The sequence below is a fragment of the Tachysurus fulvidraco genome, chromosome 3 (genome assembly GCF_022655615.1).
Source record: "Tachysurus fulvidraco isolate hzauxx_2018 chromosome 3, HZAU_PFXX_2.0, whole genome shotgun sequence".
Classification (NCBI taxonomy): Eukaryota; Metazoa; Chordata; class Actinopteri; order Siluriformes; family Bagridae; genus Tachysurus; species Tachysurus fulvidraco.
In genome coordinates this window covers 21,650,032-21,674,213 of record NC_062520.1, presented here as the reverse complement: position 1 = coordinate 21,674,213, position 24,182 = coordinate 21,650,032, and the positions used below count along the sequence as shown (strand labels likewise).

At 36.8% G+C, this 24,182-nt stretch overlaps 4 protein-coding genes across 5 annotated transcripts; all 4 read left to right on the top strand.

Annotated features, from left to right (window-relative positions):
* Window positions 1-965: 965 nt before the first annotated feature.
* Window positions 966-3,443, top strand: LOC125140840 (tenascin-N-like). Its single transcript, XM_047811007.1, has 3 exons — window positions 966-1,641; window positions 1,906-2,016; window positions 2,101-3,443. The coding sequence occupies exons 1-3, from the start codon at window positions 1,152-1,154 to the stop codon at window positions 3,441-3,443; spliced, it is 1,944 nt and encodes a 647-aa protein (XP_047666963.1). The 5' UTR covers window positions 966-1,151.
* A 1,248-nt stretch (window positions 3,444-4,691) lies between these two features.
* On the top strand, window positions 4,692-10,314 carry tnxba (tenascin XBa). The gene is made up of 11 exons (XM_047811512.1): window positions 4,692-4,871; window positions 4,957-5,100; window positions 5,179-5,298; window positions 5,387-5,542; window positions 5,803-5,927; window positions 6,604-6,736; window positions 6,824-6,975; window positions 7,084-7,180; window positions 7,258-7,419; window positions 7,505-7,668; window positions 8,811-10,314. The coding sequence occupies exons 2-11, from the start codon at window positions 4,971-4,973 to the stop codon at window positions 8,916-8,918; spliced, it is 1,347 nt and encodes a 448-aa protein (XP_047667468.1). The 5' UTR covers window positions 4,692-4,871; window positions 4,957-4,970; the 3' UTR covers window positions 8,919-10,314.
* Window positions 10,315-11,110: 796 nt separating this feature from the next.
* On the top strand, window positions 11,111-16,361 carry LOC113644742 (steroid 21-hydroxylase). Of its 2 annotated transcripts, none has more exons than XM_027149824.2 (12): window positions 11,111-11,286; window positions 11,758-11,949; window positions 12,067-12,156; window positions 12,278-12,432; window positions 12,760-12,855; window positions 12,963-13,073; window positions 13,163-13,249; window positions 13,331-13,408; window positions 14,191-14,304; window positions 14,438-14,604; window positions 15,577-15,680; window positions 15,781-16,361. In XM_027149824.2, the coding sequence occupies exons 1-12, from the start codon at window positions 11,157-11,159 to the stop codon at window positions 16,017-16,019; spliced, it is 1,563 nt and encodes a 520-aa protein (XP_027005625.2). In that variant the 5' UTR covers window positions 11,111-11,156; the 3' UTR covers window positions 16,020-16,361. The 2 variants fall into 2 exon arrangements, with proteins under 2 accessions (XP_027005625.2, XP_027005626.2); XM_027149825.2 differs by having other exon boundaries at window positions 15,762-16,008.
* A 990-nt stretch (window positions 16,362-17,351) lies between these two features.
* Window positions 17,352-23,870, top strand: LOC113644862. The gene is made up of 4 exons (XM_027150013.2): window positions 17,352-17,572; window positions 20,154-20,247; window positions 22,243-22,772; window positions 23,387-23,870. Exons 2-4 carry the CDS (start codon window positions 20,161-20,163, stop codon window positions 23,517-23,519), a joined length of 750 nt encoding a protein of 249 aa, XP_027005814.2. The 5' UTR covers window positions 17,352-17,572; window positions 20,154-20,160; the 3' UTR covers window positions 23,520-23,870.
* The last annotated feature ends 312 nt before the right edge of the window (window positions 23,871-24,182 follow it).

The window sequence follows — 24,182 nt, the reverse complement described above, 5'->3', positions numbered from 1 at the left end:
GGTCTTTCTAACAAACAGCTAAAGTTTGAAGTCATAGCATTAACCACTAAAACATTGTGTGAGGTTAAAGCATCTCACAGTGAAAGCCAACAGTGTCCTGACTCCTTTTATATCAGACTTGCAGCAATAAAATAATTCATTTGTTTATACTCATTGAAAATGTCTTATAAGTTAATTTAATAAGTTAAGTAGCAGAAAGGAAAACACCAGTGTACTGGGTTTATAGACCAAATAAAGGGCATGCCAGAATAATAAATAAATATATAAATATTCCTGAATATAGAACTGTGTATTTAACTTGTAGCTTTCTCATTCTAGATAAATAAAACAGAAGAAGTCATGTACTTACCGTAAATCAGCTGAGAGGCGGGGAACTGGGTGTTACATTTAAGTACATAGGTTTGGTTGCCTCCCTCCTCAGGTAGTGGTGTACCTCACATAATCTTTCTTCTTTCTAGCATCTCACCATTGGAGGTTCTCAAAGCAGATGGAGGGAGCCACACAATAGCAGATCAAGACAGAGATCAAGTGAGTTTCTATTATAATACTGCTTCTACGCTTCAATGCTTGATTATTGTGTTGCTGCCATAATACCATTTCAAACGGTTTTACAAATCAAAAAATATTGTTAATGGATAAACTATTTATCTTTTATTCTGGCAGAGTAAGAGTTATCTGTAACTGTTTTTGCATATTGAGAATATTCGGTATTTCAGATATTATATAAGAGTCAATCCGAAGACATTGGCATCCTTCACAGCTGAAATGCACAGTGTACCTCTGTTAAATATACAGTTCTGCTGGTAGTTTTTTCTTGCTAAATATTTAATATTAAGCTCATTCGTATCTTCTGTACACTTCTAAACTTTGCATGGTATACAGCATTCATTATTGGGCTTGAGTTTGTGTTTGGCTAATTTATTTATTCATTTATTTTTGGATTATGTGGCAGCACTAAGATTCAGTATGATCTGTGGTTATAGATATATGTTTTGATGAATTACTTTTACTTGTATGGTCTTTCTTTTTCAGTTAATTCATAAGATTTGGGCAGCAATACAGTATCTGAACAATACGAGGATTTCATTCTACTAAATCTTTATTTAAACCTCTACCCAAAGCATTGACTTTTCCCCTGTTGTCCAGTCATTATGCTCATCTTCCTTGCATTCGTATTCTTATTAACTCCTTTTCCTACTCATCAAGCCTCAGTAGGTGAGAGGAAAAATTCCACTAAAACAGCACCTCATACTATCACAACACTAAATATCAAACAAAAACAGCCAGCCCTTTCTTCTGCCTCAAAAATTAGTAATGTCAGTCAGCCCGTGGTCTCTACAACAATGCCTCCTGAGACTCCTAGTATTAAGAAACCCTCCAAAAACAAGCCTCCCTCAAGCTCGCCCATCAAAGTTGTTATCACTGAAGGCTGCATTCAGAAGGAGCCTCAAAAAGATACAATCAACAGCAGCAAAGCACAGGAAACAGAGCTGAGTCTGAAGCCAGGTTCTCCTCTGGTGATGACACACCACATCAACCTGGTACCGGGTTCTTGCACTGGAGGCTGTGAGACTGAGATGTCTGCACTGAAGGACAGAGTAGAGATACTGGAAAAGGAAATGTCAGCTTTGAAGAAAAAGTGTAAGATGTTTAAAATTCATGTGCACCACTTGAATGCATTATGAATGCTATGTCATTTAATAATAGATTTATTTGGAATATATTAGTGGCAGTGTCATAAACATGTAGAATGAGGTCAAATACATCATTATTTGGCAGATAAGAGTAAAAGCTGTTATTCACGCATGATAAAGGTGTTAGTATGATTAATGTATAGTGCCATTCTAATAATGTATGAATACATCTGCTGTACTTAAATGACCGAATTGTTACCCTTGTGTATAGGCACTGTTTGCTCTGGAGTACAGTGCCCAAGTAACTGCAACAAGAATGGGGAGTGTGTCAACGGAAAATGTGTGTGTCATTCTGGTTTCACTGGCACTGCCTGCAGCAAAGGTGAGACACATGATAGTTAAACACACCTGTAGTTTTCAGAATGTTGTATACTTTTAATGACAAGTGCGTTTTTCATTCTCAAAGGCACTGACAAGAAAAATAAGTTGTCTTCTGATAGTGACAATATCAAGCAAGAGTCATCATCCCAGGAACTATCAAAGACAAACAATACAATAATCAGTACAAACGACAAAGAAAAAAGGCATCAAACAAGAGGTACAACAACGGTCAAAAAAAATCCACCGAACAAAGACTTGCCTCCAAACCATAATGTGACTCAAAGCAATGATAAGAAATCTATGACTCAGAAGATGAAGAATGCAAATGCAACAGAGGAGTTAAAAGGAGGAGATAAGAAAAGATATCTAAATGCAACTACATCCACCAAGACAGACAAAGAGTCAACCAAGCAGAGTGTCACGCCTAAGATAAAAGTGGAGAAGCATCTAAATGTAAATAATGCTACTGAAAAAGACAGGAAGAGCCAAAGCAATGCCACACCTCTTGAAGAAAAAACATTGGGAGAAGGAAATTTTACTTCCAGTGAACAAGAGGTGATGAGACAAAAAAATGTTAAGTTCACACAGAGAAATAAAGGTAAAACAGGACATCAACATGGAAACATAACTGCTTCTACTGAAAAGGACCATAAGCTACACCAGGGCAATGCTACTAATACTAAAGTTGAATCACCTAGAAAGACAAAGAAAGACAGTCATCTCAATGGAACAATGTCATTGGAGAAGGACAAAACATTACCACAGAACAATGGGGCAAAAGTTGGAGTCAGAAAAAAGGTCGATAACGTAAATGAAAAAAAGTCCAATGAGAAAGGCAAAAAGTTTCTACAAGGTGATGAGATGACAGTGACAAAAATCCTAGCAGAAGAGGAAGAAAATGTAAGTGCAACCACCACCACTGAAAAGGATAAAAGTTTGCAAAAAGACGTATCTAGCAAGAGCAAAGTAAACAGTGATTCAAAAAACATCACAATTTCTAAAACTCAAGTCGAGAGGACAACAAAACCCACTGATGTCGGACCAGTTGCGGTTCACAACATAACTGCCACTGGGTTTGTTATCACATGGGAAGCTTCTCAAGGAGTATTCAGGAATTTCACAGTAACTAAAAAGGAGGTTTGGTCAGGAAGAAGCAGTGAGGATGATGCAGAGGAAGCTGAGAAAAGCCCAAACGATGATCTAAAAGCAGACAGGTTCATTAGTTCAAACAAAACCTCATCTAATGTTTACACTGGAAAATCAGAGAGAAAGAGTGCTGAGAAGTTCTCACAGATTCTTGCTGGAAGTGCTCGCTCCTATCATTTCAAGAATCTTCGACCACAGAGAAAGTATTTGGTGTCCTTGTTCGGCTCCGGGCCTCACGTGCGCTCCAAAGTTCACAGTTTGTATGTCTCTACAGGTAAATAAACAGACTCACTTCTACTCTATAGACTACAGCAGAGTTTGAATCCTACTCAATGTGAATATCTCTTAAATGTGAATATTAGTAGCAATTAGTATTAGTATATAATATTATTATTATTATATTACATACAATTAGTATTAGTATATAATATTATTATAATACAATTAGTATTAGTATATAATATTATTATTAGTAGTAGTATTAGTATTAGTATTAGTAGTATAATATTAGTAACATATTAGTAGCAATACTCTATAGACTACAGCAGAGTTTGAATCCTACTCAATGTGAATATCTCTTAAATGGAGGAAATTATTGCATCATAAAAGATTCTTAATCTATAATGTTATAATGTATTACATCATTATTATTCCACAAAAAGAAGAAGGATTATTATTATTATTATTATTTTTATTATTTTTTATTTTTTTTATTTTTTTTTTATTTTAGAGTCTTAGAGAGAAATTTAATGCAGCAATATAAATGTGAATTTATTGGTGAACCAATCAGAAAGAATCCTTTAACTAAACAGACTGAAATGACTCAAATCAACAAAGAAAGAAGAAAATGTCATTTTTTCAAAACGACATGTTGAATCAATTTTGTTTGCATCTTGAGGAATTCATACTGACCTTCCTAGATGATGCAAAACTCTAAGATGGTGGGCAATTAGCATATAAACAACTAGCATTTAGCATTTAATTTAAACACATACAATTAGCATTCAAGGATTGTGTTTTCATTACACATTTATATTTATTATTTACATTTAAAGCCATTTAATGTTAAATGGTGGCTTAGAGGTTACTACGTTTAGTTCGCACCTCTGAGGCTGGGGGTTCGAGACCTGCATCGATCTGTGTGCTCGATTTGCATGCGCTCCCTGTGCTTTGAGGATTTCCTCTGGGTAGTCCAGTCTCTAGGCTGATTGGCATCTCTAAATTGTCCATGGTATGTGTGTGTGTGTGTGTGCGTGTGTGTGTATGTGTGTGTGTGTGTGTGTGTGTGTGTGTGTGTGTGTGTGTGTGTGTGTGTGTGTGTGTGTGTGTGTGTGTGTGTGTGTGTGTGTGTGTGTGTGTACCCTGCAATGGACTGGGATAAGCTCAAGGTTTCCTGTGACCCTGTGTAGTATAAGTGGTACAGAAAATTCCTACACAAAATTTTTCAAACATTTAAAATTTGCAGGTAGGTTTATATTTAACTTATACTTCATGGGATAGACTCCAGATAGACTCTGATCAGGAAAAACACTCACTGAAGGAATGCATAAATGAATGAATGAATGTTTTTCTAATGTCTTTCCTCAGGACCTGAACCACCAACAGAACTGCTGTTCAGCAACATTACAGAAACGTCTCTCATTTTGTCCTGGACCAAACCTAAAAGCACAGTAAAGGGATTCAAAGTAACATACACCAATTCTGCAAATGGTACTGTATGAGGTTATAACATTTACTCTGAGTTATGTGTATAAATGCTTTCGATTGTGACATGGTGCATACTTTTACTTTTCAGGGGTAACAGGATCCATGTCTGTTGACTCACAGTTGTCCCATGTTCTCATTTCCAAGCTGTCTGTTGGTTCCCGGTATGAAATTAGTATCAGGTCTGTTATGCGAGCAATAAAGAGTGAAGCCACCACAGCCTCGGTTGTTACAGGTATAACTACAGACATACCTTAGCATAACTGAAGTGTTTGGACTGTCATTTTTTTAATCATACACTTGTCCTCTCTAGTACCTGACTCCCCTACTGACCTCCAGGCCATGAACATCACAGACAGCAAAGCACTGTTGGTATGGAAGCCTGCTGAAGCCAAAGTCGATAATTATATCCTCACTTATGGATCAACAAGATGTAAGACGAGTTCATCTTTGCCGTTTCGAGCTGTCAGATCATGTGCTCTCCTATCCTTATTTAATTAAGTATATTTCTCATTTCACAGCTCCTAATGTGACAGTGACAGTGATGTTGTCTGGCAATTCTGTGCAGCACCAGCTTAGGGGTCTACACAGATCTACCCTCTATGCAGTAAAGATTCTGAGCCAAATCAACAGTCTCCAGAGTAGCTCTGTTTCCACAACCTTTACAACAAAAAGCGGTAAGGCAGAACATTAAACTAATCCATAGACCATTAAGAAGTCAGTTTAATTAACATCATATGCATTATTTGCTGTCACCTTGGTATAGGGAATATTTAAAGCTCCAACATTTAAAGGAATACTTGATCGAAAATTGTGGGTCTTAAAAAAATTTTCATTGTCATTGCATTCGCACTACAGCAGTTTATTTATTTACTTCGTTATTTACTACTTAGTTTGTGAAGTTGTGTGTCATTATGTATTTTAATGTTTTATCCAGGAGTAAAGCTGCAGGTAGTTACACCCAATGAAGTCACCTGGAACTCTGCTGTGATTTCATGGAAGAGCACTCACATAGCTTTCAGAAGCTATAGGCTTACATACCAGTTTGGAGAAGAGGTTAAGGTAATTATGCTGAAAGTATATTTGCCAAAAGAATACCTGGCCATCAAACCCATAAGCCACTTTTAGAACATTCCCATTCCAGATTTATGTCCTTGTTCTGTTATAATAACCTCCACTCTTCTGGGAAGGTTTTCCACTAGATTTTGGCACGTACATTTGAGGATTTATGCTCATTCAACCACAAGAGCAATAGTGAGGTCAGGTAGTGCTGTCAGCTGGGTCGGCCTGGAGTGCAGTCTGCGTTTCAACTCAAACCAAAGGTGTTCAGTGAGGTTGAGGTCAAAGCTCTGTACAGGCCACTAGAGTTCTCATAAACAAACATTTGTCTTCATGCGTATACTTGCATATACTGTAGACCTCTTACTGTAGTTCCAGTGACGAGTAATTGTAACACTGCAGCAGACAGAGATATCCTATACATCTGTGTGCTTCCAATTCTGTGTTAAGGTTTGTGGAAGAGTGTGATGGTTGGGTGTACACTATCTTTGGGATATATAATATCTAACCCTTATAACAAGTTTTTTATATTTTTGCTCGATATGGTCTCTTTGAAATAAACGTAGGCCCTCACTTCTCTATACCATTCACATGTACATTTACCAAATTACAGGTAGCAGGTTTTTGAATGCTGAAATGTAATCACATTAGTTACAGCTTGTCTTCCTTTCATGAACAGGAGGTGATCCTAAAGCCAACTGTGTTCCAGTACAAGTTAACTGATCTGGTGGCTTCTTCTCACCACACTGTAAAAGTAGATGGAGAGAGTGAGGGACAGTATATCAGTGTGGTTTCCACTGCATTTACAACAGGTGAGCTGCTCACCCTTTCCTAAAAACCGTGGCTTTCTACAAGGGTTCGTCAAAGTCTGTCATGGTCTCTACCTTCTTCTTCTACAGCAAAATTGCCTTACCCATACCCAGTCGAATGCTCCCAGGTGCAGGTGAATGGCATAAAGGAGTCTGGAGAGGCTGAGATTTATCCACAGGGTAAAGAAAGAGAGGCAGTGAGGGCCTACTGTGATATGGAGACTGATGGAGGAGGCTGGACAGTAGGTTTTGACTATGCAGCTTGTTTAAGAACCGTGTTGCATACATTACCACCTTGCATTTTTTCAAATACAGTGGTGCGTAACAAATTGTGTGTGTTTATTTGTTAGGTATTCCAGAGGAGATTGGATGGGTCTACTGATTTCTTCAGAGAATGGAGAGATTATAGCAAAGGTTTTGGAGAGTTGAGTGCAGAATTCTGGCTTGGTAAGCTGCTGGGTTTTAAGGTTATATTAATCTTCCTTTATTTTTCTCGCTTTATAATCATTGTTATCTTATTTCAGGAAATGACATCCTTCATGCTCTGACTAACACGGAACCAATGAGCCTGCGCGTGGATTTGCGCTTAGGAAATGACACGGCCTACGCTCACTACTCCAACTTTTCTGTGGGGTCGGAGGTGAATCACTACACCATTGAGGTGTCTGGATACTCTGGCACAGCTGGTAAGAGTGTTGAGAACGAAAGATATCCATAAAAGAGTGAGAGATATGGGCTGTAGTGTCATTTAGTGTTTGCACCTGTTTGCAGGGGATTCAATGAGATACCACAATGGTTGTCCTTTCTCAACTAATGACAAGGACCCCAGCAGTAATGATGTCCAGTGTGCAAAGAAATACATGGGAGGCTGGTGGTACAAGAACTGCTACAGAGCCAATCTCAATGGTGTCTATGCAACCTTCTCCAAGGACCAGGTATAAACCAAACATTTTGATTTAAAAATTTTGGTTTTTGATTTTTAAATTATGGGTAATTTATAACACTGTGACATACAGGAGAAGAAGATTCAAATGAATTGTTTCACAAATATTTTCATTACTGTATGAACAGAAATATTTCATACTGTATAATCATTACAACTTATTCAGTATTTTTTCCAAGAAGTAGTGTTTAATATTAAGCCTGTTTAGTTTTATTTAAAAAAAAAAACATATTCTAATAAACACATTCTGATATGATATAAACATTTTGTTAGACACTAGTGTAAAATATTTGAAAAATATTTAGAAAAATGTGAAAATTTTATAGAGTCAAGAATTCTAACCTAATAATAATAATGCTGTAATTATAAAAAAGAAATTCAAATGCAAATGTTATTTGTCACATACACAGACATGCAGTAAAATGCTTTAAGTTTTCACATATCCCAGATTATTATGAGCCTGCGGTCAGAACGCAGTGTCTGCGATAGTACGGCGTCCCTGAAGAAGGGGAGGTTAAGGGCCTAGCTTGAGGACCCAACGATGATTTTTCTGCAGCTTGTGGGCTTTAACCCCGACCTTCTGGTGTAATTATTATGTGGTACATGTTATAAAACATGCAGGATTTTAGCAGTTAATAACATAAAATTGCTTCAGAAATACTTAATGTGATCAACAAAATATAGACGTGTAAAAGTTGCACAAGATAAACATTTTACTTTAGTTGTTAGGAAATAAAATAGTGTAAAATAAAGTACACCTGGTCTAATCTAAACCTAGGAACAACTATGTGCTTTATTTTATTATCATTTATAAACACGATTAAGAAAATCATAAATTAAATGTACAGTAAACATTAGTAGTTCAAGAGAAAAACTGTTGGAAACGCATGATCTGCTCGGCCACCGTATACATGGTATCTATATAGAGTTAGTCAGTCAACCTGAGATTTTGTTCGAGAGAGATTCTGCATTTTATATCCAATGCAACAAGCTTGTTAAACGTCCCAGGACTTTAAATCAGCACCTTAAATTGTATTTTACACATATTTACAATTAACCTGTGAGAAATTGTGCTTACCACCTGTGGTAAAAGAATGATTTATGTATTCACTGTGTATTGTGTGTATTTATCAGGGAGTGGTGTGGATTGACTGGAAGGGCAAGGACATCTCCCTCCCTTTTACCGAGATGAAGCTGCGGCCTGTCTCTCTGAGCCACGTGACCCCCAACACCCAAGGCTAGAACATCTAGTGAAGAGCAGCTGCTACATGCAGATACACTGTACAACCTTCAACACTTCACATTCGACACACTCTGTACATAATTTTATGTGATGTATATCTACTTTTTTTTTTTACCAATTATTATTATAATACATCATACAGTGACAAAGTTAATAAATGTCTAATATTATATAAATAATCAAACAATCATCCATTGAACATAGTACATATTAATTAGGTATGTTTGAAGGATAAATACTGTGTGTGCCGCATTATTTACTTTCATATGACTGTATAGTAAGGATTATGTGCTATCAAAGCGTTCAAAGGGTTCATTACACTGTTCCTGACTCACACCGCTACTGAAATGAATGCACTGTTACATTTTATTGGATGTAAAGGTTATAGACTAATGTTCTCTTCGGTTCCATTTTTTTTTAAAAGGATTTTTAGAAATATCAAATAAATTGCTGATATTGCAACCTGGGATCATAGAAGGATTTTTCTGTTCAATGCAAGCACATAACATTTAAAAAAAAAAAACATTTTTTTAACATGAACATTAACATTTTTACTATTACTATTAACATTAACATTTACAGAATTTTACTGTAAATGATTGAGCAGTTAGAGCAATGCACTGGTTTGCAGTAACACTTCAGAATATGCAAAGCTAAGATCCTTTAAAAGGATTGAGAAAAAGTCTATTGTTTCAACATCTGAAAAATATTAGTAAGTCATCGTTTGTGTGCTTTGTTATAAGGAATATTTTAGCCAAAAGAAACTGTCTATTATGTGCCTTTTAAAAAAAAATGGTTTATTAAAGCACTGAAATTTGGGTTTTAGTACAAGTTCATTCAGCTGTAGATGTGGTTGAAGGTCATGAGGTCGAATCCTAGCAACACCAAACTCCTGTGGTCTTACTTTAATATACACTGTCTCAGTTCTATGGAGTTTTGAATAAATTCGTGAATGAGTTATATTTTATTGATTTTTAGTTTCTACAGTTTCTACTATATTTACAAGTATATTTACAAGGATATTTACATATTAAGTCATTTATATTATATTATTAAAAACACTATAAAGATCAGAGTAATTAAATCAAAGTAGCACATGTAAGACAGTATGTTACAATTTATAAGTAATTAATGTAATTATAATACTTTATTGTCCTTATTTTACTATAATGAATTCAGGAATAATACTGATGCTTTTTTTTTAAGTTGCTCGAAAAATCCTGGTTACACAATTAACAAATAGTACACTAGTTTTAAGTCTGGTTCCTCTTAAGGTTTCTTCATCATATCCTCTATTTATTTTTGCCGCAGTTGACTCTGGTTTGCCAAAATGCGATAAATATAAACTAAAGTTTTAAACTTCTATTACTTCTATCTATCATTTTATATTCCCATAAAGCTGCTTTGTGACAATGTACATTGTTGAAAGCGTTATACAAATAAAATTTGTGCTGATATATAATAAAATTTTACTCTTTTGTAAATTTCACAGAGCACCATGTAAAATATGAAACTTTATATATGTTGATAAGTCTATTTGAAACATACAGCATGAACTAAAGAGGAGAAGAAATGCTGTATTTGTTCGCTCAGCTAAACAAAGAAGCCATTTTCAATATAGAAGTTTACTAACATGCCACTTTGGTCAGTCTGGTTTAACAGCAGCGGCTTAAAGCTCACCTTTTGGCTTTGGCAATAGACAGGAATCCACACCCACACTGCACACCTTTCATTCACTTTTTCAAACTGAAAACTATGCTGCAGTGTATTATTGATATATATCCTGAATTCCTGTTTTATATCATATGAATGGTTTCCTTTTCTTTGCCAGGACCTCCTGGAGTAATACGTCAAGATGAAACTTGGCTGTTACTATTATACTCTACACGAATCAACACAAAAAGCTAGTGTACCCTTTTTAGACTCCACTGTTCATTCATACTCTGTGAGCATTAAATCTGAGTACACTGTGATAGGCCTCATTTAACATGTAGCTTACCAGATTTCAAATAAACCTAGTAAATATCATTACCCTCATGAATCAGATAACACCAACAGTCATTTATTTCCTTTACTTTACATTGACACTGAACTGAAGGTCAAACCAATATTTACTTTACCTTGATTTAAGAATGGATGGACAGAAAAGCCCTGATTGGTGTAAACGATGGAGACGAAAAATTATTAAAGGAGCATGTTTTTGCACCACAGACACAAAGACGCTAAGAAGCCACTCCATGTATTCAGTGACAGTAAGTGTAGGAGCAGCTGCATTGCTGTTTATTCTGTTGGTGATGGTCTGCCATCTTGTAAGGCGACGAAATCAACAAAGTAACAAAGATGTCAAAAGATGCATTCAGCCTACAGGTAAGCACATTTTTCTTTAGTAAAAAAAAAGATTTTGCAGATCAGATGAGTTTGGTATTGCCTGGGAGAAATGTAAAATAGTCCAAATTATGCATGAAGGATTGCAAAGAAAATGTAAAATAATATGAATGAAAAAAAATTTAACTAGACCATGGATTTAGCTGAGCCATTTGTTTGTTTGTTTTTTTAGTAGATTTAAATACAAATAATGGATATTATAAACTTTAGAAGTGCATTTAATATCTGTTTTCATTGAAAATTGAAACGTTTAACATCAGGCACTAGCATGCTCATGTGAATGAATTGTTTAAATTGTAGGTTTTGCTACCCATCACTATCCAAACACATGAACCTGTAGATTGTCTTGTTTTATCACACATCAATTTACTATCAAGAAATCAGTCCACGTTATATCTATTTAACATATCACAACAGAGACAGAGTAACAGTATTTCTCATTCTTTTCTCTAGCCACTGTGTCCAAACCTCTGCATTGCCTATCTCAGCTTTTCCATCGCTCCCTTGCTCCCTCGCTCCCTGGACCTCCCTCTCTTCCCTTCCTGGGAAACATTTTCGAGCTTAGCCAAGATCATTTGCCCTTATACCTGACTGGACTGGCTCGTCGATATGGAAATATCTATCGTCTCCGAAGTGGAAGCACCAGTGAATAATTTCCATTTCTTAACTTTCACAAATTTAGCTTTAAAGCTGTTACTATATGTGAAAGCTCACATGTACAAAGTGCTGGTTATAATATTTGTTTCTGTGTCTTTTGTGCAGCGATGGTGATTCTGAACAGCAGTGAAGTAATTCGTGAGGCTCTTGTCAAAAAGAGGTCTGACTTTGCAGGAAGACCACAATCATACATAGGTAAGGTTTTATATAGGCTATGTATTATAGCATATGCTGCACGTTTACTATCATTTCTGCTAAAATGTAACCATACCTACTTTTTATATACCATCTGTATCTTTGTCTGCTCTTGGTTTAGCTGATAAAGTGTCAGGTGGGGGCTACCTCATCTCTCTGGGTGATTACAGTGAGAATTGGAAGTCCCACAGACGCCTGATTCATAGTGCTTTGCAGCGTTGTGTTGCTGACTCTCTTCACTGTTTAATAGAAGAGCAAGCGCTATACCTCAAACAGGTATAAAATGCAAACAGGTTTGTGTGGACTTAAATGACCTCCAGGCAATAGAGTACAACTGAGGTGAATTTGTGAATAATCAAACAAACAAACAACAGCAATAATAGCAACCTTATTTTTATATATCATTCTGTCTTAGTGGTTAGCATGTTTGCTAGGATGTGGTTAGCAATTTTAGCACTTCTTTGTGATTTTCTTCCATTTGTTAAAATGAAGATCTGTGCTGGGAAAATAAGGCCCTGGCTGTAGTTGTAGTTGTAGATCTTCTTGTGAGCATTTACATTAGTCTTTCCCATCTAATGAATCCATTATTGTACTCTTCATCAGGTGTTACTGAACTACAAGGAGAAGCCAATGGATCTGTCTGAAGACTTCACTGTAGCAACCAGTAACATCATCACAAAGCTAGCCTTTGGAAAATCAGTTAGTGACTGTGCATTTTCTTTCCCACTATAACATACACCTTCATATGAAAACCAATGATGGCCTAAATATCTGTTCTTACCAACCAGTCACTTTTTTCTGCTCAGTATGAGAAGAGCTCAGCACATCTTCGGGAGATACATGGATGTCTAAAAAAGATTGTGTCTCTGTGGGGTTCACCGTGGATCTCAGCTCTGGACTCTTTCCCTTTTCTCAGAGTAACACACAGTTCTACTCTAAATCAATGCTTACAGTATTGTTTTTTGTTCCTTCTATTCTGATCTTATTCAAAATGATTTCCTTCCAGAAGTTACCAAATGCTCCCTTTACTCGTTTAATGAAAGAGGTGGCTAAAAGAGATGAGCTCATTAGAGGTCACTTAGACGAGTTTAAGGTACATATTATTTTACATATTTCGTACCACAAATCTATCCAGTGCACATAATATTCTTATAACGTATTTATGTTTTTCCAGCAAAAGAAACATAGTGAAGACTTTGAAGCACCCCTTCTACAGTACCTTAATTCACCAGAGGGAAAAGTACCCAAAATGGTAAGCATATATGACAACAGTAAATATAAGGTTCCAAGACATGAGCAGGACTTCATGTCATTCATTTTAGTTAGTTTAAAAGGATATAGGCCCTTTATTCGTCTAACTTGTGGTGCAATAATTCTAGATTTGAGTGCAAACATTATTGTAGTAAAATATTTTGATTTGTAAAAAAAAAAAATTAATTTCTATAACATGGAAACGTTCTGGAAGCATGTGCCAACATTCAGATGGAAGTAAAATGAATTCCTATATTTGAGATCTCTGTATTCACTTTTTAATTTGGAATGAGAATTGAGTAATCTTATTGCATTTGCCATTTACCTGGAAATGTACATGAAATATTTAAGTTTGTTGGGTTTTTTTGTTTGTTTTTTTTTAAAGTGGGAAATATAAACTGATTTCCTGAACTGTTTGTCCCGAATTTGTGTTAAAATGGGAAGTCATTTCCTTTATATGTATTCATTCTACTGAGGCAACAATATCACTATACTGAAAACAACAACAAAATAAAACAACAGAAAAATGGTGGTTCCAATCTAAAATAGTTAAACAAACCTTAACGCTAATTAACAACCCTAACCTGATGCCCTTGCTACACAACCATCCCATTTTATCCAGTTTTAGGACTGGCACTGAGAGTTAAGCCCTCAGTGGTTTTGTTAACTGTAACCACTGGTAAAATATGAGCAGTGTGTAAGATCAAAAATATTCCATTTACTCAGGGGCTAGAATAACCCAAAGTTAACTACAAGTGTAAAAGGCACATTCCTCTCATACAGACTTTGACAGACAGTCATATACACATGACGACAGTGGACCTGCTCATAGGGGGAACAGAGACGACTGCTGCCTGGCTCAGCTGGACAATTGCCTTCCTCTTACACAGACCAGAGGTAATAATACAAAATACTGAATATAATACTAAGCCATGAATGGATTTAAAAGATTGCTACCTTAGACTTCCCAGTTAAATTATTCTGCACCTCAACCCCCAGTGATCAGATTGCTGTGTTAATTTCACTGTAGGTTCAGAACCGAGTGCATGAAGAGCTACATAGTGTACTGAAGGGTCAATATCCTCACTACAGTGACAGACACAAGCTGCCTTATCTGTGTGCTGTGATTAATGAGGTGCTGAGATTGAGACCTGTAGCTCCACTTGCTGTGCCACACAAAGCCATCAGAGACAGCAGGTAACAACACTATTTACTCAACTACAACAGAACACACGGTCAGAAGTCCTGACAGACTGTTAGACATGGAGGTATATGACTTATAACCAATACTAGAGAACGTCACAATGGTGTAGTAATAGCAATGCAGTTTTAACTCTAGTTTTAAACCTAACTTTGGGCTTTGGTTCACAGGTTATTGTATTGCATTATACTTATATTACATGTAGAGAAATATCAGTTATTGTCTAAGTTGTACCTATTTCAGAAATGTATAGGCGTGTCAATAAAAAAACTGACGTTAGTAGACACAAGCAGAAATAATTTTTTTACACACAGACAATAAAATAAATACATTTTCAAAATGAAAAAATGGCTGTATGTGAAATGTGGACAACACATATAAACATATAACCTGACTATCACAGCCTTCCCCAAATTATTACTACAAAGTCGGAAGGACACAATTGTATAAGATGTCTCTGTATGCTTTAGCATTTGCACTAAAACTATGGGGTCTAGCCCAAACCTGTTCCTGAGGTACAGTTCCCTTGTGCACAAAGCAAGATTTTCCTAGGTTGAGTGGAAGAACTCCAGTGACCTTCACAGAGCCTTGTCCTCAGCACTGTTGGAACACTGACTGCACCCCAGGCCTCCTCACCTAACATCACTGCCTGACCTCACTAATGCTCTAAAGGTTGAACGAGCACAAATCCTCACAGCCTTGCTCCACAATCTAGTCTATAGTAGGACATAAAACATAGCCTGGACCTCTAGACAGTTTGAACTCATGAAAATAAACCTGACAAGAACTATTCCAGAACTAATGCATAAACACATGCTTATCAGTTTCAAAAAACTAAAAAATTCTGTACAAATGGTACATACGGGCTCATTCCTATCTTTACAAAGTATAATATGATTGATCTGAGAGATATGATTGCAGTGTTGCGTAGGATGTCATAAGTTTATAAGGTGTGATTGTCTCTTCAGCATTGCAGGATATTTCATCCCCAAAAATACCATTGTTATCCCCAATTTATTTGGTGCTCATCATGATCCAGACGTTTGGCCTGACCCACAGAGCTTCAGACCAGGTATATTAACATCTAATCTCCCATTATATGACATATTATAAGTTAGGAAAGAAATAAAGCATGGCTTAATATTGGTGATAGGGCACGTTCTTTATTACAGAACGCTTTTTGGAGGGAAATGGGAGCTGTCTCCAGGCTCTAATACCTTTTGGAGGGGGTGCTCGGCTATGCCTCGGAGAGTCTGCAGCTAAAATGGAGATGTTCCTCTTCACTGGATATCTGCTACGGGACTTTCAGTTTCTTCCTGCCAGCCCTGAAGATCTGCCTGATCTGCGTGGACTGGCCAGTGTGGTCCTAAATGCCAAGCCCTACAGAGTTATAGCCTGTCCGAGAGCCTAATAAATCACTGTGGTGAATCTAGTTTGTTTATAATATAGCTTATAATATAGGATAGTATTTGATTTAAAAAAAAACTATTTTTTTGTTGTTTTTATCAGCAAATCATATCAAATAAGTGCAAGATTTTTCTGATGCAAGCCTTGTTGTTAGCGCTTGAGAAACTGCTTTCAGTTTAGCTTGTATTTTCTAGATTTTGTGTATGAGTAAACTTTAGAGCTAAGGTAGAATGACAATTCTACAATTTCAAAAAAACTTAAAATGAATGATATGTTTCTAGCAATATGTAAAAAAAAATAAGAGTTGCATATTTAAAGCTGTAATAAAAAGCTTTTTAATGCTGCACTTGAAATGTATTTCTTTTTTTCTTAAAAAGGTGGATGTCAATTTGTCATTCCATAAATGTACAAAAGTTGAAAATTATATATATAATAGCTTTTTATTTACTCAGATGAAACAAAGAATAATTTGAAATTCAAACTAATTTGGATAATGTGCTGAAATTAGTTCAATTAGTTCAAATTAGTTCTAGAAAAAGATCTCCTGAAACAACATGAGGAAGAAACCTGAGAGGAACCAAGCTCAGATCGAAACCCATCCTCTTCCGGGTGACATTGAATGGTGTGAAATCATTTCTCTTCTATAACTGTATACTACAGAGTTCTAAGCCGTGCTAAGTGTTTTAGAAAGATCTTCAGCATAAGCATCTGAGTCATCTGTGAAGCTATCTACTCTATAATGAACCTAACTTTAGCATAGTTTTTTCAAGTGCAATTATTAGGCTGTGAAAGTGATAACATGTACATTCATCTCAGGGAATCAGTGTGGTACCATCCACAGCAAACTCACAAGAAAACAAAGGATATTCATTGTGCACAGAATGCAAGCACGAGCTCTGGCAAGAATAGCTGTGACTGCATAACTAGAAAGGAGAGTCATAATGTCACTCGAGCATCCCAGGAAATAAAGTGGGCCGCCATCCTAATCCTACAAATACTGAATCTATACAAAAATATGCCAGTAAGATTTCAGCAGACATTAGCCTTCACAAAAAATGAATGGTACGTACTTCTAACTACCCTCTAGAAGGGTATACGGGCAAGGGTTCAGTGTGTGTAGGTAGGTTTCAGGTGTTAATTAATTTTATGCTTTTAAGTCCTTTGTGCTTTGTGCTTTTTTTTTATTATTATTTGTTTTATTTTTTAATTTTGTTCTTGTTTGTTTTGTTTGTAAATCTGCATATGTGGAATGTGACTCCTAACCACAAGGGGCAGTACAACACACACACACACACACACACACACACACACACACACACACACACACACACACACACACACACACACACACACACACACACACACACACGCGCGCGCGCGCGCGCGCGCGCACAGAAAGAGATTTCTAAATGTCTCTCTACAAAGTGCTGTGAATGGAGTAACGAGTAATAATAATAATGTTTATATAGGCGAAGGTACTACTAAAGGACTTTCTATACGCACTATGTAGTGCACTTTGAATCCAAACCAAAGCCATTTGGAATTTAACCGTTAATCGTAAGTAGGCACTTAATGTATTGTATAACTTCTCATAAGTCATGTGTTTGTTACTTATATTTTAAGGTCTGGTTTATCTGTTTTTAACCGTACACTGTTTACAGGTAATGAGTTAGCCACATGCTACAGTGTGTAGTGACACATAGATATATACACTAGATGTCGCCTTGTATAAGGCAGTGCATTGGAACGAATGCGTCAATTGAGCCGCCATCTTGGTACGGGGGACCCCCTCCTCTTAATGCATTAGCGTCAATGTAGGCAAAGTAATAAAATCACCATAAATCGTCATGAATGCGATTTCTATTTTTTTGTTGGTTCGTACCAGAGGTCAGACATGTATTCATCATTAAGTCCAGAGAAAATTTAAGGTTTTGATATTAAGATAATCTACTTTTTCACAATATAATGCATAGTGCTAGTAGGTGTAAGTTTATTATATTATACATTCATTTTCAAATGAACAATCACTACTTACCTTATAGCCTACTGCATGTAACACTGCTACAATTGTGTGACTATACATGTTCATTTAAACATTTAAATTGTATTGGTTTATTAAATGAGATACACAAAGCAATTTGCAGGTAGAAGCAAATCACAAATTCAAGAGGAACATAACGTGAAAGTTAGATAGTTGAGGTGCTAAAGACTGTTCAATTCTTTATTTATTCCTGTCCTGCGATACATATGGTACATTAAATAAATATGTAATAAAGTCACATAAACCAAAAAAACAAAAACAAAGTTTGACTTTGAGGCTGAACTTGTGTGTTACACTGCCAAGCTAACTGGTGATATCCTTCCAAGACTGTCAGCTGAATTAACCATTTAAAATAAAAAGTGTTTAGTGTCCCTGCAACTTGTCCATGACTGACGTCTCTGTTTATCACTTGGGAATCTACAAACAGATTCAGATTCTGATTATTTTATTTAATACCATGTCAGCAATCAAAAGCTATTTTCATTGCAAAATTCAATTACAAAAATACAAATATCATATAAATGCAATAAAAACAAAACAAATATAAACAGCAAGTTATATTATACATTTTATTATTTCAATTAACATACGATAAAAAAAATCAAAACCCTTTTCAGACATAGTCATTAAATATGTCTTTAAGTGAAGTAACTTGATAAAAGAGCATTCTGCTTGTGTTAAGTCCAGGACAATCTAATAAAATATGTTTGACAGATGAGGGAATCTTACAGAACATACATAAAGTTGGTTCTTTTCACCTCTAAGCAAAAAAGGATGGGTCAATTTTTAACGTCCTTATTAAGAGCTTCGGAATCTACAAAAATTGTGAGTTTTCCTAACTGTCAAAAACTAATGAGTAACTAGCATGGATTAGCTGCGGTCGTTAACCAAGGACTAAAACAAACCAACGGAACAAGAAATATAATTTCCTAATATTCAATATCATAAAACACACTCTCACTTGTGAAATGTAATCCCTTGTGTCTGTTTTTTAGATTTCTTTCGTTTGAACAAACTAACGCAGCACAGAAGTCCGGCATCGTCCATGCATTTAAAATACAAGAGCACCGTATAAAGATGGCGGCGGTTTTGACGCATTTTTAGGACCCCAAGGCGACATCTAGTGTATAGATATCTATGGTAGTGACAGAGCTGGTCACGTGTTACAGTGTGTAGTGACAGAGCTGGTCACGTGTTACAGTGTGTAGTGACAGAGCTGGTCACGTGTTACAGTGTGTAGTGACAGAGCTGGTCACGTGTTACAGTGTGTAGTGACAGAGCTGGTCACGTATTACAGTGTGTAGTGACAGAGCTCGACACATAATACAGGGTGTAGTGACAGAGCTGGACACGTGCTACAGTGTGTAGTGACAGAGCTGGTCACGTGTTACAGTGTGTAGTGACAGAGCTGGTCACGTGTTACAGTGTGTAGTGACAGAGCTGGTCACGTGTTACAGTGTGTAGTGACAGAGCAGGTTACAGCGTGTAGTGTGTGTGTGTGTGTGTATGTGTGTGTATGTGTGTGTGTGTACAGGTCCAATTTAAGTCTAATTTACATCCAAATTAAGTAAATAGTTTAAGAATTCAACATATGTGATTCCCTCTTATTTCAGGGACCAAATGTAATCGGACAAACCAGATTCTAGTTGAATTCATATATTATAATTATTTCATCATTTATTCAATTAATTTGTCATTTTTGTACTCTTAACTAAAGTCTTATTCTAGACGTTATTTTATTTGCAGATGTAATAGAGGAGTCCTTGCGTTTTAGATAAGTGTATTAAAACCTTTTTGCTGCCATCTACAGGATGAAAGATGAATTTGCAGTGTGTGGGCTGAAGTGCCTCTGATCCCACGTTCTAGTACAAAGTGTCCATAATGTCACAAAGCAATGAGAGTAAAAAGTACATATACTTCACTTTGTATTTAATATTTATAGCCTTTGCTCTAGATGCTCACCCTTCTGCTCTGTGCCTTTTTCCGGCTGCTATGTCATGTTTTTGCAGAATTTGCTTAACATATTTAGATCAACATATTTATATATTCACATGTAATAAATTACATTTAACAGCATGTTTATTTTCCACTCCACAGGACACTGATGGACTATGTACATGAATTGATCCCAGTGTTTGCAAACATTGTTCTGTCGTTCTCAGCTCTGCCTGCTGCCTTTCACCTGTTCAGGGTAAAACATAAAGCTTTATTCAGCTGCTCAAACAACTAACTGCTTCCTCATTTGACCTATTAGTCAGACCATAAGTTTTCAGGATACAGTGACCTGCTCTGTGTGAATTACTGACTGAATGTTTTTCATGTGGCTTGTCCTGACATGGTCTTTATTAACAAAATCAAAGAAAATGTCCTCTGATATCCAAGTGGTCACTTGCGGACAATTATATAGACATAATTTGACATTTTGTAGTGAGTGTTGACTGATCATCAAGACCTACTGATGTGTGTAAACACACACACACACACACACACACACACACAAATACAGTCATGTGAAAAAATTCGGACACCCCATGGAAGCCTGTGTTGTTGTTTTTTACATAGATATACATATGGGCATTTGATCTTCATTATAACAATATTGGAGGATTCAGGTCATATAACTGAACAAATAAACCCGAAGAAAGGTTTTTTTTAAATGATCAATGAAATGTACTTAAAAAAACAAATCCTTTTTCTTGTGAGAAACAAGTAAGGACACCCCCACAGTTATTTGTACTAAAATGGATAAAATGACCTTCAGGTGTATCACATCAGGTCAATATTATTAGAACATTGTTACAGAGCATTTTTAAGGAGGCTTGTCTTATTTAAACCTCAGATATTTAGTTTGGTTTACTCTCAACTGTTTAAGTGAGAGGTTTCATCATGGTGAGATCCAAAGAGCTCCCTGAGGCCTTTAGAAAGAAGATTGTTGATGCTTATGAGCCTGGTAAGGGATCTCAAAAGAATCTGTTATCAGCCATTCCACTGTCTGGAAAATCATTTACAAGTGGGGAACATTTAAAACAACTGGCAACATGATGCTTAAAGAAGTCTCCAAAAACCCTAAAATATCATCACAGGCCCTACATCTCTTGGTACAGTTCATGTCAAATTGCATGAATCTACAATCACCTTTACTGTCTAAGAAAAACATGAGGGCAAGACTGAAGTTTGTTAAAGGACACCGAGACAAAGGCCGAGACTTCTGGAATAATGTGCTTTGGACAGATGAGTCTAAATGTGCATTATTTGGACACCATAACAGAGGGCATGTTTGGCGTAAACACGACCTGGTTTGGTCATCATCATAGAATCCATTATGAATTCTACATTGTATCAGAAGGTGCTTGAGGAACATGTGAGACCGTCTGTCAAAACACTGAAGCTGAACTAGAACTGGACCTTTAAACATGACAAAAACATACCAGTAAATCCACCAAGGACTCACTGAAAAGTAAAGAACATAGAATTCTGGAATGGCAAATTCTGGAAGAGTCAAAGCCCAGATCTAAAGCTTATTGAGATCCTGTGTGGTGATTTAAAACAGACTGTGCTTGTAAGAAACCCATCAAACACACAGCTGAAAGAATCCTACATTGAAGAGTGGGGGAAACTTTCTTCCAGTCGATGTCAGAAACTGGTAGATGGCTACAAGAAACATCTCAATGACTTTATTTCAGCCAAAGGGGGAAACACTAGCTATTAAGGCACAGGGGGTCCTAACTTTTTACCCAGATCAAATACTAATATTGTTCATTTCTTTTGTTTAATAAGTAAACACATTTTTTGTTGTTTACAAGCAATTACATCACTTTCATCTACAGGTACATATTAGAACAGAAACTGGCATGTTGACATTTCTTAATAAAAAACTGAATATTTAATGGGGTGTCCTAATTTTTTCACACGACTCTGTGTGTTTATACGCATGATTTCACCAGTTTTGGTTTTTTTTGTAATTTCTATGGCCAAGAATGCTTAAATTACATGTGCCTTTTTCAAAATTTGTAATGCAACAACAAAAAAGGGCTTTTTTATCTTTAAGAAAACCTTTGTGATTGTGTGTGTGTGTGTGTGTGTTTTTGCTCTCTCTCTCTCTCTCTCTCTCTCTCTCTCTCTCTCTCTCTCTCTCTCTCTCTCTCTCTCTCTCTCTCTGTCTTCTGTCTGCTGTCTTTCTGTGCAGGACCACCGAGCTCCATCAGTGGGTTTTTTCCTCATCGCGTGCTCTTCATTTCTGGCTATTATCCCTCTGCCCCCAGCTTTGTCTCAGGTCCAGAGCGATCTAGAATGGGCAAGCGAGGTCCTTGGCCCTTCCCTGTCTGCCTTTGGGTTTTTATGGCTTAGTGAAGATCGTTGGACCGCCCATGTACTACTGATTGGTTCATCACTTCTTCCAATGTTCTCCGGTTGGCTCTCGGAGGACTGCTTGATGATCATGACACGCTGTGTGTCATTGTCAGCACTGTCGTGTGCTCTTACAGTATGTCTGTTTGCTGCCAGTTGGACTGGTGTGGTGGGCGGCCTGGCCCTCAGCCTTCCTGCTCTTGTTGCCCCCAGGGTTAGAGTCAGCAGTGTGGTCTCTCTGATATCTTCACAGGGAGCCAGTGGGCTGTTGGGGTGGAGTCTGAAAGTCTCCATGGCTGTCGGGTGCTGGACAACAAAGACAGCTTTAGATACATTTCTTAAGGATCTGAAGGGCTGGGACAAAACACTGTGAGTTACAACTAGTGAAATGCTACTCGAGGCTCATCAACTGATTTTGTTTTTTGTCTCCTAAGCCTGGTGCTGTTGCTTTATACCTCATAGGACATGGTATGTTTACTGGCTGGCAGTAACTATGGTGACCAGACACAGCCAAATGTACACGATGTAAACTTGGTCAGATGGTATAAAAACACAACAGAAATATAAATATGCATTAAAAGAAACTGGTGCTCAATTAAGCCTATATTTGTGTACCTGTTATATCTCATTTTGTTATATCAGCACTAAGTTGGGTTTAAGGAGTCAGTGTACTCTATATGAGTGAGCATGAATAGTGTTCACTGTGTCGTGCTGTATGGATTGTGCCTAGATCGCAGAATTCTTTATATAGGCTTACATCTTGTGTCCTCTAGCTTAGCAACTTCAGCTGATCATTCACTGGCTTCCCACCAAACACAAGAATAAATCATAATCTTAACTGATCAGCACAAAAAAGAGAACATTTTTTCCTCACATTTTTATAATACCCAGGGGAGCATAGTGGCTTGGTGGTCAGCACGTTTGCCTCACAGCTGCCTCGTTGGGGGATTGATTTTCTCCTCCTCTGTGTTTGCATGCTTTAGGTTTCCACTGGGTACTTCAGTTTCCTCTCCAGGTCCAAAGACAAGCATTGTAGGTATGGCAGAGACTCCAGGTTCTCTGCAACCCAGTAGCAGAAGCGGTGTAGAGAATCTAGCCAACTCTTTAACAATCTAATACTCACACACGGTTGGCTGCTCATCCTGTCTGTCACTCTGAAGTTTTACTGCTTTAATGAGTGATAATTTGATGTATCATCTGGTCTCTCTGTACAACTTTCCTGCTTATTCCTCCCCCTCACACAGCACCGCAAATGACCATTACAGGATTGACCTTATTAGAACATGTTTTTCTTAACAAACATAAAGTGTAAATAGCTTTAAGTAAAAAAAGCCTGAGGACTGTTTTGTTCTGTCTGACCTGCAATTATCGATGTATTAAAGTGCTTAAGATCGAGCTGCTAATGTTAACAATCGTAAAGGAATTTGTAACATTTTCTCAAATAAATAAATGAAGTATTTATCTCTGTTACTTCTCTACCTATGTGCCTACCTTGGTTAGATTATTTCCTATTGAGGGCTACGTAGAATAAAGAGCATCGCTGAACATGACACACTGCACTATAGGAACTTTCTTTTTTCTTGTTACTGACAATCCTTTTTTTTGGAGAGTCTCGTGAAAGCCTTGTGTAAACTCCGCAGATCAGCACTTCAGCCATTTAATCACTATTTATTACATCCTGGCAAATGCTTCAGCACCATGAGTGGCTTCATTTACATCTCACAGATGAAATAGAATCAATGATGTTTGCCAGACATTTATTATATATGCCAGAGTTTT

Coding starts and splice junctions, on each gene's coding strand:
- LOC113644742 (XM_027149824.2), top strand. CDS start 11,157: ATGTATTCAGTGACAGTAAGTGTAGGAGCAGCTGCATTGCTGTTTATT. Junction 11,287..11,757: donor AAGATGCATTCAGCCTACAG/GTAAGCACATTT, acceptor TCTTTTCTCTAG/CCACTGTGTCCAAACCTCTG. Junction 13,074..13,162: donor ACTCTTTCCCTTTTCTCAGA/GTAACACACAGT, acceptor ATTTCCTTCCAG/AAGTTACCAAATGCTCCCTT.
- tnxba (XM_047811512.1), top strand. CDS start 4,971: ATGTCTGTTGACTCACAGTTGTCCCATGTTCTCATTTCCAAGCTGTCT. Junction 5,299..5,386: donor CACTTATGGATCAACAAGAT/GTAAGACGAGTT, acceptor CTCATTTCACAG/CTCCTAATGTGACAGTGACA. Junction 6,737..6,823: donor TTCCACTGCATTTACAACAG/GTGAGCTGCTCA, acceptor CTTCTTCTACAG/CAAAATTGCCTTACCCATAC.
- LOC125140840 (XM_047811007.1), top strand. CDS start 1,152: ATGCTCATCTTCCTTGCATTCGTATTCTTATTAACTCCTTTTCCTACT. Junction 1,642..1,905: donor GTCAGCTTTGAAGAAAAAGT/GTAAGATGTTTA, acceptor CCTTGTGTATAG/GCACTGTTTGCTCTGGAGTA. Junction 2,017..2,100: donor TGGCACTGCCTGCAGCAAAG/GTGAGACACATG, acceptor TCATTCTCAAAG/GCACTGACAAGAAAAATAAG.
- LOC113644862 (XM_027150013.2), top strand. CDS start 20,161: ATGGACTATGTACATGAATTGATCCCAGTGTTTGCAAACATTGTTCTG. Junction 20,248..22,242: donor CTGCCTTTCACCTGTTCAGG/GTAAAACATAAA, acceptor CTTTCTGTGCAG/GACCACCGAGCTCCATCAGT. Junction 22,773..23,386: donor AAGGGCTGGGACAAAACACT/GTGAGTTACAAC, acceptor TGCATGCTTTAG/GTTTCCACTGGGTACTTCAG.